The following is a 12,122-nucleotide window of genomic DNA, read 5'->3' on the forward strand; positions in this document are numbered from 1 at the left end:
ATTTTAATAAATAATTATGTTAAAACACCTCTCTTTGGCTTTTCCTTCGAGTTAAAGTTCTTATCCTGGGTGATTTTATCATCGTTCATTATATACGATACACAGCATAATCTAATGTTTCATTACTGTACTTTTACTTAACTTACCACTGTACAGGATGAAACGACAAAGATCCAGAAGTACATCAGGAAGATGAAGGGCTTAGTGAATACCTCAGGCAGCAGAAACTCGAGGGTGAGGACAAGGAAGACGAAGAACCTTCATGTACCACAGACAAATAGAAGAAGTGGCTGATATCCAGAAATCCTAGCAGTGGCTGGAAAAGGCTGGACTGAAGGACAGCACAGAAGCACTAATCATGGCGGCACAAGACCAGGCACTCAGTACAAGATCAATAAAGGCTGGGGTCTACCACACCAGGCAGGACCCCAGGTGCAGACTGTGCAAGGATGTCCCTGAGACAGTACAGCACATAAGAGCAGGGTGTAAGATGCAGGCAGGAAGTGCGTACTTGCAACGCCATAACCAGGTAGCTGTCATAGTGTACAGGAACATCTGCCATGAGTATGGGCTGGAAGTCAAGGTCAAAATGGAAGACACCTCCTAAAGTAGTTGAGAATGACCGAGCTAAGATCCTGTGGGACTTCAAAATCCAGACTGTCAAACTGGTGATGGCTGACCAACCACACATCGTGCTGATCGACAAACAGCAGAAGAAGGCTGCAGTGACAGATGTGGCGATCCCAAGCGACAGCAACATCAAGAAGAAGGAACACGAGAAGCTTGAGAAATACCAAGGGCTGAAAGAGGAGCTAGAAAAGATGTAGAAAGTAAGAGCAACAGTGGTGCCAGTGGTGATCGGAGCACCGGGGGCTGTGACCCCCAAACTGGGAGAGTGTCTACAGCAGATTCCAGGTAAAACATCAGAGGTCTCTTTCCAGAAGAGTGTAGTCCTAGAACCAGCTAAGAACCCTCAAACTCCCAGGCCTCTGGTAGAGGACCTGAGCTTTGAAGATGACACATACCACCTCGCAAGGGCTGAGAGGGGGAATTTTAAATTATTATTTTTTTTATAAAATTGAATTTTTGCATTATGTCGAGCACAGTAGCAACAAAGGATGTTATATTTTTAGAGATCTGTTGAGTATATACTTGGAAATTAATATATTTTTACACCGAACAAAGACTGTGGATTTTGTCCTCCTCAACTAACATTGGCGCTGCATTGTGAAGAGAGATTTTCATGTCCAGTGTGAGCAGGAGGAATGATCACAGCGAGCAAAACTTGTGTCAATGTTCTTTGGGCTTTTATTTTGAAAAGCATAACGGGAATCTCCCCGTGAACGTTGCTGAAGCGCTGCGGGTGCAGCATCACGTTAACTGGACTTCATTAAAGTCAAACGACTAAAAGCAGCTGAGAAATGGACGATAAAGACGAAGATCTCGGTGAGTGTGTTTTTATAAACTGTGCGGGGGCAGGGTTAACCCGGGCGGGAACATTAACATTGTTTGTCCTGGTTTAACTGATTTAAAGTGCTGTTAAGTTTATAACACGGCCCCTCAGGCTGAAGTTTGTAGTTTCAGTCATGAATACTCACCTGTAGTAACAGTGAATGGACTTTAGATTGTGGTTTAAATGGCGGGTTCACACCTAAAGGTCCGGGTTCCTTTATCGGACCAATGCGAGCACGACGCGTTTGTTTATATTTTTCATCTGCTCCGATTTGCGTTCACAACTTTAGGCCAAAATTAAAATTGTAAACAAAAGCCATGTGGTGGAAATAGCGTTATTCAGTAGGCATGTAAATAAACCAACTCATCCAAACTACCTGCAGTACTTTGATGTACTGTTGATGCAGTTCACGACACTGCTCAACAGATGGCTGCAAGCAATTCTCTTTAAATCGCGGGATATTTTATAATACCTGTATTCTTATGCACCCTCTCTAGTAATTAAGGGAAGCGTTCAGTTCGGCTCAAATATTCAGGAGGAATCCCACTTCGTCTTGAGTCCAGGTTTGGGCAGCAGCAGGGACCACCTCTTCGGGTCGGACTAGAGAGGAGTTGGACTGAACTCCATGTCCCTCGGTGTTGTTCGTTTGGGTTGGTGTGAATTCCGGACTCTAGTAGGACCAAACAACGGCTGTCTGGTCGTTTCTGGTCTGAACAACCATCAGGCCATTATTTAAAAATGGTACCTAATTTATTATTACTGTACTATTCAAAGTGTTACTATTTATTAAAAATATTTCATATTTAGCAGGACACGTTTTACCAAGTAGGTTTTCACAGTTTGCCAGTGGTTTTGGTACGTATAAAAAACACAGGAGGAGGAAATAAAAAGAAAGACAAGTAAGTGCAACAGTCAGGAACAGCAGGTGAGGGGTTTGACTGGAGGTACACCTGTCAAACGGTAACACATTTACATTTATTCATTTAGCTGACACTTTTATCCAAAGCCACTTACAACTGCCATACATGTCAGAAGTTGCACGCCTCTGGAGCAACTAGGGGTTAAGTGTCTTGCTCGGGGACACAATGGTGGATGGGTCATAGTGGGGGATTGAACCCGGGTCTCTATCACCAAAGCATAGTCTTATCCATTGCGCCACCACCACCCATAAGGCGAGATCGAGGAGGACAGAACTCTCCTGTGGAGCAGAAAACAAAATCTCGCTTGATCTTGATTTTCAGTGTGAATATAGAGAATAGAAAAATTACAATAAGAATATGAAAGACACACTCACTGTGTATCTACTAAAAATACTATACCAACATATGTACAATAGACGATGATAATGATGGAAGGTCACCTTTTGGTATATTTAACTTTTTTTTATGTATACTGAACAAAATTAGAAACGCAAATCTTTTGTTTTTGCCCCCCATTCATCATGAGCTGAACTCAAAGATCTGAGACTTTCTCTATGTACACAAAAGGCCTATTTCTCTCAAATATCGTTCACAAATCTGTTGAGTGTCCTTTTATTGTGGCCAGCCTAAGGCCTTTTATTGTGGCCAGCCTAAGGCCTTTTATTGTGGCCAGCCTAATGCACACCCGTGCAACACCCATGCTGTCTGATCAGCATCTTGATATGCCACACCTGTGAGGTGGATGGATTATCTCGGCAAAGGAGAAGTGCTCACTAACATAGATTTTGACAGATTTGTGAACAATATGCCCAAAAATAACATCCCGACCCTGCAACCAAACCTTACAGGTGGGTTGATCAAACAGAGTCACAATTCAAGTCAGACAAACACCCCGAGACACAAGACCTTTTGTTGGCGCAGCATAATGCAGATCCTCACATTGGAGATTTGAAGTGGCCAATCAGGATATCTTAGAGGTGGGCGGCTGTTTTCTGGGCTGCATGGTGGGTGGTTACTAGCTAGTAAGTATATTTACCAATTTAATCCCTGGATATAGGCCTACTTGATTTTTAACAATGTGTAGGCGTAGACGGGCGTAGACGACGCAAACGGCTTTGTTCACATACTTGCCCGCATACTTTGCATGTACCTGGAGGATTGAACCTGAATCCATGAGGTGGCAGACCAGGACCGTATCATCCCTCGCCGACATCGGATGATCTTCCTTGACAACCTCAAAATTTGTCGTAAACAAACCAAACATAGCGACACTCGAGCAGGCAGTGATTTTAATGAGACATCATAACGATCTCGGTAATTGCGGACAAGCTCCAGGAGTTTTACTGTAAACATCCCACCATAAATTTCCTTTTTTTTTTATTTTTTTTAAAGTCTGCTGCTGACTTTCTTCTCCTTTTACGTTTAATGGCGGTTGCATACCGCCACCCCCTGGGCTGGTGTGTGGAACAGGTGATTGCTGCTGACCTGCCTGTTAGATTGACACACTGCCCCCACGTTCATGTCCTGAATTTCATCTCGCGTACGCATAGCGTTAATTCCTGGGGACATGCACAACCTGCTCTCCAAAGGAACGCAGGATACGCGTGGCAGCCATCTTGCAAACGGGTAGTTAAAAGCAAGTATATCCAGGGCTTTAGAGCACATGTGTTTGCTAATTGTTCTTTTCTTCTGTAGTTTATTAGTGTCATTCAGAAAGCTTGCTTTAGCATGAAGTACCTGATCGTATTTTGATTACATACCTTTATCTTACAGGAAATGTGCAACACCAAAGCAGCTTCTTTCCTTAATTTACTGGAACATAAATTCACATTTAGCAAAAGATAGTGAAAGGCAATTGTTGTACTTCTTTCTGTACAGTTCAAACCTTGGTGATAAAACGTCTTATTTGATTCTTACCGTATTTACATTTTTTTACAAACTACATCTTCAACTTTCTTTTCTGCCCAGCAAAATACAGATGACATAATACCTCCTATAAGTAATTAAATACGTATTTTAAATGCATTTCATTGACATACAATTAATTGATAATCAGTTGCCGGTTAGTTTTCTGTTCATAGACTAATAGCAGATCCTTGTGTTCAGTGTTTACAAAGCAAGAAAAGGGCACCAGAAAACCTGCAGGAGCATTTTGGACGTATTGTCCAGTCAAAAACTCATCAGTTCGGCTTCGTCCTCCCCCCTTTTTCCACTCACATTCCTTCTCCCTTCCCTCCCCTGCCTCTGTTCATTTTTCTTTCTCGTAAAGAGTCTCCCTCCTTCCCTCATGCCGTTCTCACACCCGTCCATCTCAACCCAGATCTTTCTGGGGAAACACCTTCTCGCTGGTATTTTTAACCCTCGGCCAGAGTTATTGTGTCCTGCGTGATATAAACACGCTGACTGTGTTGTATTTTTATCTTCTGGGCAGCGTGAGCTTGATGAAAACACACGGCTAATGAAAAACACTCTGAGGAGTAGCCGTGTTTAGAAAGTGTTTGTGTTGGGCATGACGCACACATTAAATAGCTGCACGGTGCCTCGGAAGTGCCTCAATCAAGGCACTATTGTGTATATTTATGTAATATTACATTGTTGTGTAAAAAGATTATATTCTTTGGTGTTTTGTGAGATTTATTCTGCTGATGTCGCTGCCCAGCTGCAGTTAGGGAAGTCAAAGGTGGACTAAGTTTAATGTTACATCACGCAGCAGTGAAATACCATAACAAGTAAACACAATGCTGCACGTATCCCTCTTGTTATGGTCATTAGTCACAAGATGCATGGAGGGATTTCAGATGACTGTTGCTGTAGGAGTAAGTTATTTAACTATATCTCCATTTAGCTTCTCATACAAACCTCTGTAAATTTTTGGCAGGTCCTGGTGATGTCTTTTAGACATTTTGACGCTTATTATGCTCACTAGAAACATGTTTTAGTTTCAGCTCGATCCCTGGCAAAAGGTCTTGGCCTTTTTTTTAAAACTAAAACATTCCCCTTAACAGCATTAAACCAGACTGACGGGGAAAATAGTATTTAGTATTTGTTTATTCAGTTAGTTACACATTAACAGTTGTGGCTGTTTGCACAACACTGTATGAATTTACAATGCTGGAGCGGTCTGACCATGTGTTTATAAGATCCTCTGTTTTACTGAATATGCTGACTTTGCCTTTCACCTGACCAACCTGAACTCTACCTGCAGGGCAGGTATGTTGGAAAAACATACTAAGTACATATGTACTTTTATTTAACCAGTATGCAGCAGTAATATGTTATAAAGTGAAGGCAAACATCAAAGTCACTGCATCATAGATTCAGTTTAACCTGCATGGACAATGGGAGGGGTGTGGTCTACTGTGGCCCTGTCAGAGTGTAGATAAGATGAAAATTTCTGTGATTTATCTGCCATACAAACTCCTGTTTGATTGCTAGATGTTGAGACAGAGAGCTCTATTTAAATGTTGTCCCAAACTGGATTTTTCCTGTTAAGCATTGAGGTTATTTCCTCCACTGGGCCGGTTTGGTATCTTGGTGACTCGCCGTGCGCCCCAGTGGGAGGAGAGGTGGGCTAGAATGTGCGCCGATGCCAGTCCAGTACCTTTTAAAACCTTGAATAATCAGAGAGCTGGTCGAGTACTCAGCGCACTCTTGTTCCATAATGTTTTGGGTCACTTTGTTCAGTAAAAGGGACACTCATGTTAACCTCTCTAAAAAATCACACAAACTGCTTTATTCATATTTTGGTCCACTTTTATTTTGCATTCAATTATTCATTCTTCTTCAGATTTAAAACCTTTTTTTTTTAAGAGAGACCTTGCCTAAACTGCAACATATTGCCAGAGCAGAGTTACTGATACGAACGCCAGACACACCCACAACAACCAAAGGACATTAAACAAAAACTCTTAAAGGGGCTAGATGCAGTTAATTGTCACTAGCGATGCGGTTTTTTAGATTGCAACCGGGTTTGTGCTTTTATGCGTGCTCAAACTTTTGAGTGGGCAAAATCCGCCGGCTTTCCAGAACATGTTGGAGACGCAGGTAAACTCTCGCTGCAACGTGTGTTGCATTGTATATTATGTGTGTGTTACGTAAGTTACAGAGACGGTGAAGAAGCTGTGTAACTGAGTATCAGTAAAATTACAATAAATCAAAATTGAACATTATGAGGCAAACTGTGGCAGATCTGTGTTAAAGTAGCTGGCTGCCCCTGCCTTGAATCACTGTAGGCTAGTAGAAAGAAATCGCTCCACAGTTATTTGTTTCAAAACAAAATAACTGTTTGGTTTTTTTTTTGGCATTTTATCATTATTCCTTTTTGAATTCAAGGATGAAGAAACCAATTTGTTTTTTGTTTTAAACCAAGGACGGAAGTCACCGGGTCTAGTGTGTTCGTTGCTCAAAATTATGTACATTATATGCACAGTCAATGTGGTTTTGTCTTTATCATTGTTTTTTCTTCAGTCCAGACATGTTGCAACATTAAGACAGGGTAAAGGATGTGTGTGTGAACAGATTGATGCAATGCTGTTGTGTTGATTGTTTTGTGGCATTTGCATGATATATTAAGATGAAAAGAATGAAATCGTGCAATTGTGATCACCAAAAAAGTTTGAAGTGTTTGTGAATGAATGGCTTAAATTCCACATAAAGCTTGGTTTCCATCTGACCGATGACTCCTCAGGTTTTTAGTTGTTAGTAAAGGCTGCACAGAATCACAGTATGTTTCACATGCTTTGCAGTACTGTTCTCTCTAATAAGATAAGAGCCAACTCTGTGTCGGTTCCAAAACAAAGCAGAGGTCTCTCCGTGACTCAAGCAGACTCCATGTCGTCAGCTGCGGTGTTGTTGCTGTGTTTATGGTTCAGATGCTCGGGAGCGCGCATAAATAAAATATGATAATTTAATTTCTAAAAAACTAAACTATAAATCTAAAATCTTAAAAGTAAAAAATCATTTTAGAAATAAAAAAATACAACAATGCAAAAGACTACATTTTTATATCCATATTCATTTGAGTTGTGGCAGTATGCAGGTATTTAACTGCACATGGTGATCGTGTGGATCAGTGTGATAAAAAACATGGCGACAGCAGGATTTTCACCATGTCAAGAAATGTGAATCACCTTGACAGAGTCATTCATATTCATGCATATTCATATTTGAAGCTCCGCCTTTTACAGACAACAATAAGTGTCCCCTGAGGAAAAGGCTCCACAGGATGATGGGTAGCGCCGTGAGTTTAAAGGGGATGAAAGTAGCCACTGTGATTGGCCATGATTATCTTGTTGTAGGTTAATCTACCCGCCTGTACCGCCACGCTGGAGTAATGACTGAGAGTGGCCTGTAGTGTGTAAATCACTATACTGACATCTGCTGATACTTCGCAAGCCTGTAGGAAAGGAAGTGTGTCCTGTTGTGTTCAAAGCGCCTCGTCTGTTACTTCGGGCTACAACCAGTTTCCTGCCAGCCTCTTGTGAAGAATGCATCTTCCCTTCCTACTGTCACACTGACAAACACTGTCCACCCCTCCTGGGCATGATGCAGTGGAGAAAGTTGTTTTCCATTGTTCGCACATGACCTTGTATGACATCCAGACATATTTAAGGACGTAAGGAAAACAAAGCTCTTAGTAAAGATTTTAAACCGAGGTCAGCCTGAGGGGAAGGACGTTGGAGAGAAAGGAGGAGAGAGGACTGAATCACGCAAGCTTCTTTTTAACCGCATTTTAACTGCACTTCACCTGTTCCAGACTAACATTTCCTACTACTCCACAATTTAGGAGCGCCACTTAAATCGACATGCAACTCCCTAAGGGCCCTAAGCAAAGGGGGCCTCCGACCTGACACTTGAGCCACGTAAACCAATTGCCATGGCCACACAGTCACACCTACAATCCTCCCTCCCTCAAACTGTTTGCTCCATCTGTCGGCCTAAAAATAGGTTGACCTCTATAGAAGACAAAGAGCCCATAAATTGTCTGTGATCCCCACAGAAGTTGTTGCCGTTGGCTAAACGTAAGATATGGATGTATTTCACGCTCATTTTTGTCAGCGTTTTGTCAACGTTAGTAAGACAGACAGATTAGCCAGATCATCCTAACGTTACTATTTTCTGCTGACATCAAACTTGAAGAGAACACAAGTTTACCTGATTGCTGTTCCATTACTTTTATAATTTAGCTGATGCTTTTATCCAAAGCTGCTTCAGAGGTCAGACGCCTCTGGAGCAACTAGGAGTTAAGTGTCTTGCTCAGGGACACATTGGTGCAGGTGTCACAGTGGGGAATTGAACCCGGGTCTCTTACACCAAAGGCATGTGTCTTATCCACTGCACTGTGAGCATATAGGGCCGTACACGCACACACAAATTGTCACTCGTTCATTGTGTTTAACATTATACTTAAAAATATAAATATATAAAAAAATATGGAGTATATTTTGTGCTTCCAGATAAGATAAGATAAGATCAGGCTTTATTTGTTTCTCATCTTAGAAAATGGTCGCAAAATGTGAGTAAATTGTTGCACCCTGAATGTCTATAAAATTTTCAAAAGAAAAGGTGAATTAATTCGTGTTTCCATCCACTGCTGTTATGTGAATAATAGATAAACAGCTGGTGGCTCTAATTCTCTAGTCTTTGCTGTTAAACCATCGCAGAAGAAGACACAACCAGAAAAGAGCTCCAATCAAAGCTCAAACGATGGAAAACCATGTGGAAATGTGACATTTCTGATAGTTTCATGTATTGATTTAAAAAACAGATGGATTTAAACGCACCTGGTGAAGGAAAGAATAGAAAACTGCAGCGGGTCAGAAATGTCAGTACTTGATGTGTTTGCCTCATCTTTTCAGGCGTGTTTGATCCAAACATACCAGAGGAGGGACCTTCAGCGCCCCCTCCTGGCTGGCTGGATGACATTCATGGATACCAGGGCCACAAAGGAGGAGGTGAGTCTTTTGTTCTCTTCTGTTCTCTTTTGTTTTAACTTTCCCCAACCTTCACCTGCTGTGTTTTTGTGTTACTGTGTATGTCCAGAGGATGAAAACCCTTTGTGTCCACCTCCCCCTGCCTACAACCCCCAACCTGAACTCAACAGGAACACTTTGGTGCCCAATGTTAGGTAACACACACATCAGTAATTCTAAATTGAAAATGTCTCCGGACAAAAATATGAAGGCATGATGAAAGATGTACGTATGTGTGTGTGTTTGCTCCTCCAGGGTCCCCACAGTCTCTGAGGATGTTGCCAGAGACGCCCTGCTCAAGTTTGTCGAATCAAAATGGAGGTACAGCTCAAAACCTGCCAGGAACCTCACCTTCAAAGAGCTCAAACCCATCACTGTGTACAGGGTAGGAGCATATCTCTGGCACCGTAGGTGTCATTTGCACTGGGGAGGCTGGGAACGCTGGGGACATGTCCCCACCACTTTTTGAAAGCATTTGTTAAAAATGTTCTGAAAAGTAGCTTGTAACAAGAAATGTTAACTAACAAACCTTGAGAAAGGTTTATTTGCACAATAAGAAAACATGCAATGCGATGATGTAGAAGAAACAAATGTGCATTGAACAAAAATGTAACTTAAGCTAAAAAAATATTGCATTATATTTTGAATTGTCACCTGCCACCCTTATTTTTTGTTTCTCTTCATATGAATAAAGAGATTTCCAGCAGAAATTGGTGCAGAAAATGTCTCCAGAAAGCAGGAAAATAAGTCTTTATTTCTTAAAAACTTCTGGGGGAGGACCCCTAGACCGCCCGCTCATATATTTGAGCATTCAATAGTTCTTCAAAATAGAGTTAAAATATCTTTTCATTTTGTTCCCATGACTCCAATATTGTACATCGTCACATCTCATGAGCTAAGTGTGTCATCACGACCCTAAGCTAAGCCCTGATATCCCCACCACTTTTCAACGCAATGTGACGCCCTTGTCTGGCACAAATGGATTGATGAACATTAAAATGATTTTCAAGGCGCGTTAAATGCTCCTGGGAATCCATTGGCCCGATTGTGGGGCAACATGATTCTCAAGTGCTCGCGTCGATCCAGTTTTCTGATTGCTTTCTTTCTGCAGTATCGACTGGAGACCTACACCGAGACCAGAACCAGTGCCTGGCAGTTTGAACCCTACAATGGTAAAACTTTACTCCGAGCTAACACATTATTGATGACATTTGCTTGTTACAAAGTAAAGTAAACAGGCTACAAAGAATTCTCTTATCATGAGACATAACTAAAATATGACGGAGGGATGGACCACATCAGAAAGATCATCTAATTTAACAAGCTCAACTCCGTAATCTCAGATTTCAAAGAGCTCTTCAAAAATATCCGAGGAGCAGAAGACAAGGCAACTCTTGTTGCCCAACATGTGTCACCATGCCAAAAGTGAGCTAACCACTAACAGCACACACATAAACAAAGTATTGGACAGCTTAAAAATATGACCTGAGGGTGGTGGTAGATGAAGATGGAGACATAATGTCGGGAACCATGAATGTCTGCACCAAAACTGTGGACCGACCAACCAGCATTGCCTTCTCTAGAGACATGTCGCTATGGCAAAAAATTAATTATATTGTCTTGTTTATCAGGACAGGTGGTCGACGGGCCTCAGTATGGGATGAGTCCTCCGCCGTGGGACATTCCTGTGTCTGTGCCTCTGAGATACACCGACGTGGTGGAGAAGGTCCGTGTGCCGCACTCATCATTGGTGAAGGTACAGCTCCTCTTTTATTGTTTTAGACAGTAGAGCTTTCTCTGTTTTCCTGATTTGATAGTGTTGTTGCCAACTTGTTTGTGTTCTTTGTATTAAAGTAACATGCATTTCTGTGTGTGTGTGTGTGTGTGTGTGTGGTTTAGCCGTGTCACAAGTGCAACGGCTATGGAAGGACTCGCTGTAATAACTGCCAGGGTAGAGGCCAGGTGAGAGGGCTTGTATATTCGTACGGATTTACTACATAGTAACTTACTACACCTCCTTGTCAATGCTTTCAGAAATGCATATGGTTCTACAGTAAAATACCTGTCCTAAATTTGTGTTTTTGTGGTATTTTATCTGCAGTAGATCATTTTACATGTGCTTAGCGCCAGATTTGATTTAAAAGACAAAATATTTTGCAGGCATGATCCTCCCAACAGGAGGTAACAGGAAAACCAGACACTTACTGTAGCTTCAGCAAACATTAATATGGCAACGATGCCGCATCTGTTAAGGCAGTTTCCTGGTGGACACGAACTCAGACGCTCATCTTGTTTTGCAGAAGCGTTGTACGTTCTGCCACGGTCACGGCCGTTCCAGGAACAAGCGTTGCACCTCCTGTCATGGGCGAGGTCGCAAAAGGTGGGAGACTGCTTGCTTTCTTTTTTGCCTCTCTGTCCGAATTTCCTTTTCCGTCTTGCAGATGCGTTTTTCAAGCTGTAGTTGCAGCGGGTACAAAAGGCGGCCTGGGAATCACAAGTGGTCCAGAAGATACTTTGTACATCTTGGGATGAGGCTGTAGGAGGTGAGAGAGGAGAATGTTAGCCAAATGGAAAGCACCCCAAGTCTTTGCGGCTCTACTGGGGGGATGGACACCATTCTTCTAAAACATATAGTCCCTCATGTGGTGTTTTGATGATTAGGATGGTGAAGAGTGGAGCTGTCAAACACGTCGCTCAGGCCATATGATTCCTATCATTTTCATGCTCCTCAAACATCAGGCAGGGACCCCCTCGTGCTCTGCATGGAAGCACCTGCAC

At 42.1% G+C, this 12,122-nt stretch overlaps 1 protein-coding gene across 1 annotated transcript in view; it reads left to right on the plus strand.

Moving 5' to 3' along the window:
* The first annotated feature begins 1,326 nt into the window (after window positions 1-1,326).
* The window catches only part of ssuh2.1 (ssu-2 homolog, tandem duplicate 1), a 15,422-nt gene continuing 4,626 nt past the window's right edge, over window positions 1,327-12,122 (plus strand). Inside the window, exons 1-8 of the mRNA XM_046028503.1 lie at window positions 1,327-1,446; window positions 9,231-9,326; window positions 9,415-9,499; window positions 9,600-9,729; window positions 10,456-10,516; window positions 10,976-11,100; window positions 11,244-11,306; window positions 11,645-11,724. Of these exons, the coding sequence (XP_045884459.1) occupies window positions 1,422-1,446; window positions 9,231-9,326; window positions 9,415-9,499; window positions 9,600-9,729; window positions 10,456-10,516; window positions 10,976-11,100; window positions 11,244-11,306; window positions 11,645-11,724 (665 nt within the window). The 5' untranslated portion in view covers window positions 1,327-1,421. The remainder of the gene's footprint in view (window positions 1,447-9,230; window positions 9,327-9,414; window positions 9,500-9,599; window positions 9,730-10,455; window positions 10,517-10,975; window positions 11,101-11,243; window positions 11,307-11,644; window positions 11,725-12,122) is intronic.

The sequence above is a fragment of the Micropterus dolomieu genome, linkage group LG18, assembly GCF_021292245.1.
Source record: "Micropterus dolomieu isolate WLL.071019.BEF.003 ecotype Adirondacks linkage group LG18, ASM2129224v1, whole genome shotgun sequence".
Taxonomy (NCBI): domain Eukaryota; kingdom Metazoa; phylum Chordata; class Actinopteri; order Centrarchiformes; family Centrarchidae; genus Micropterus; species Micropterus dolomieu.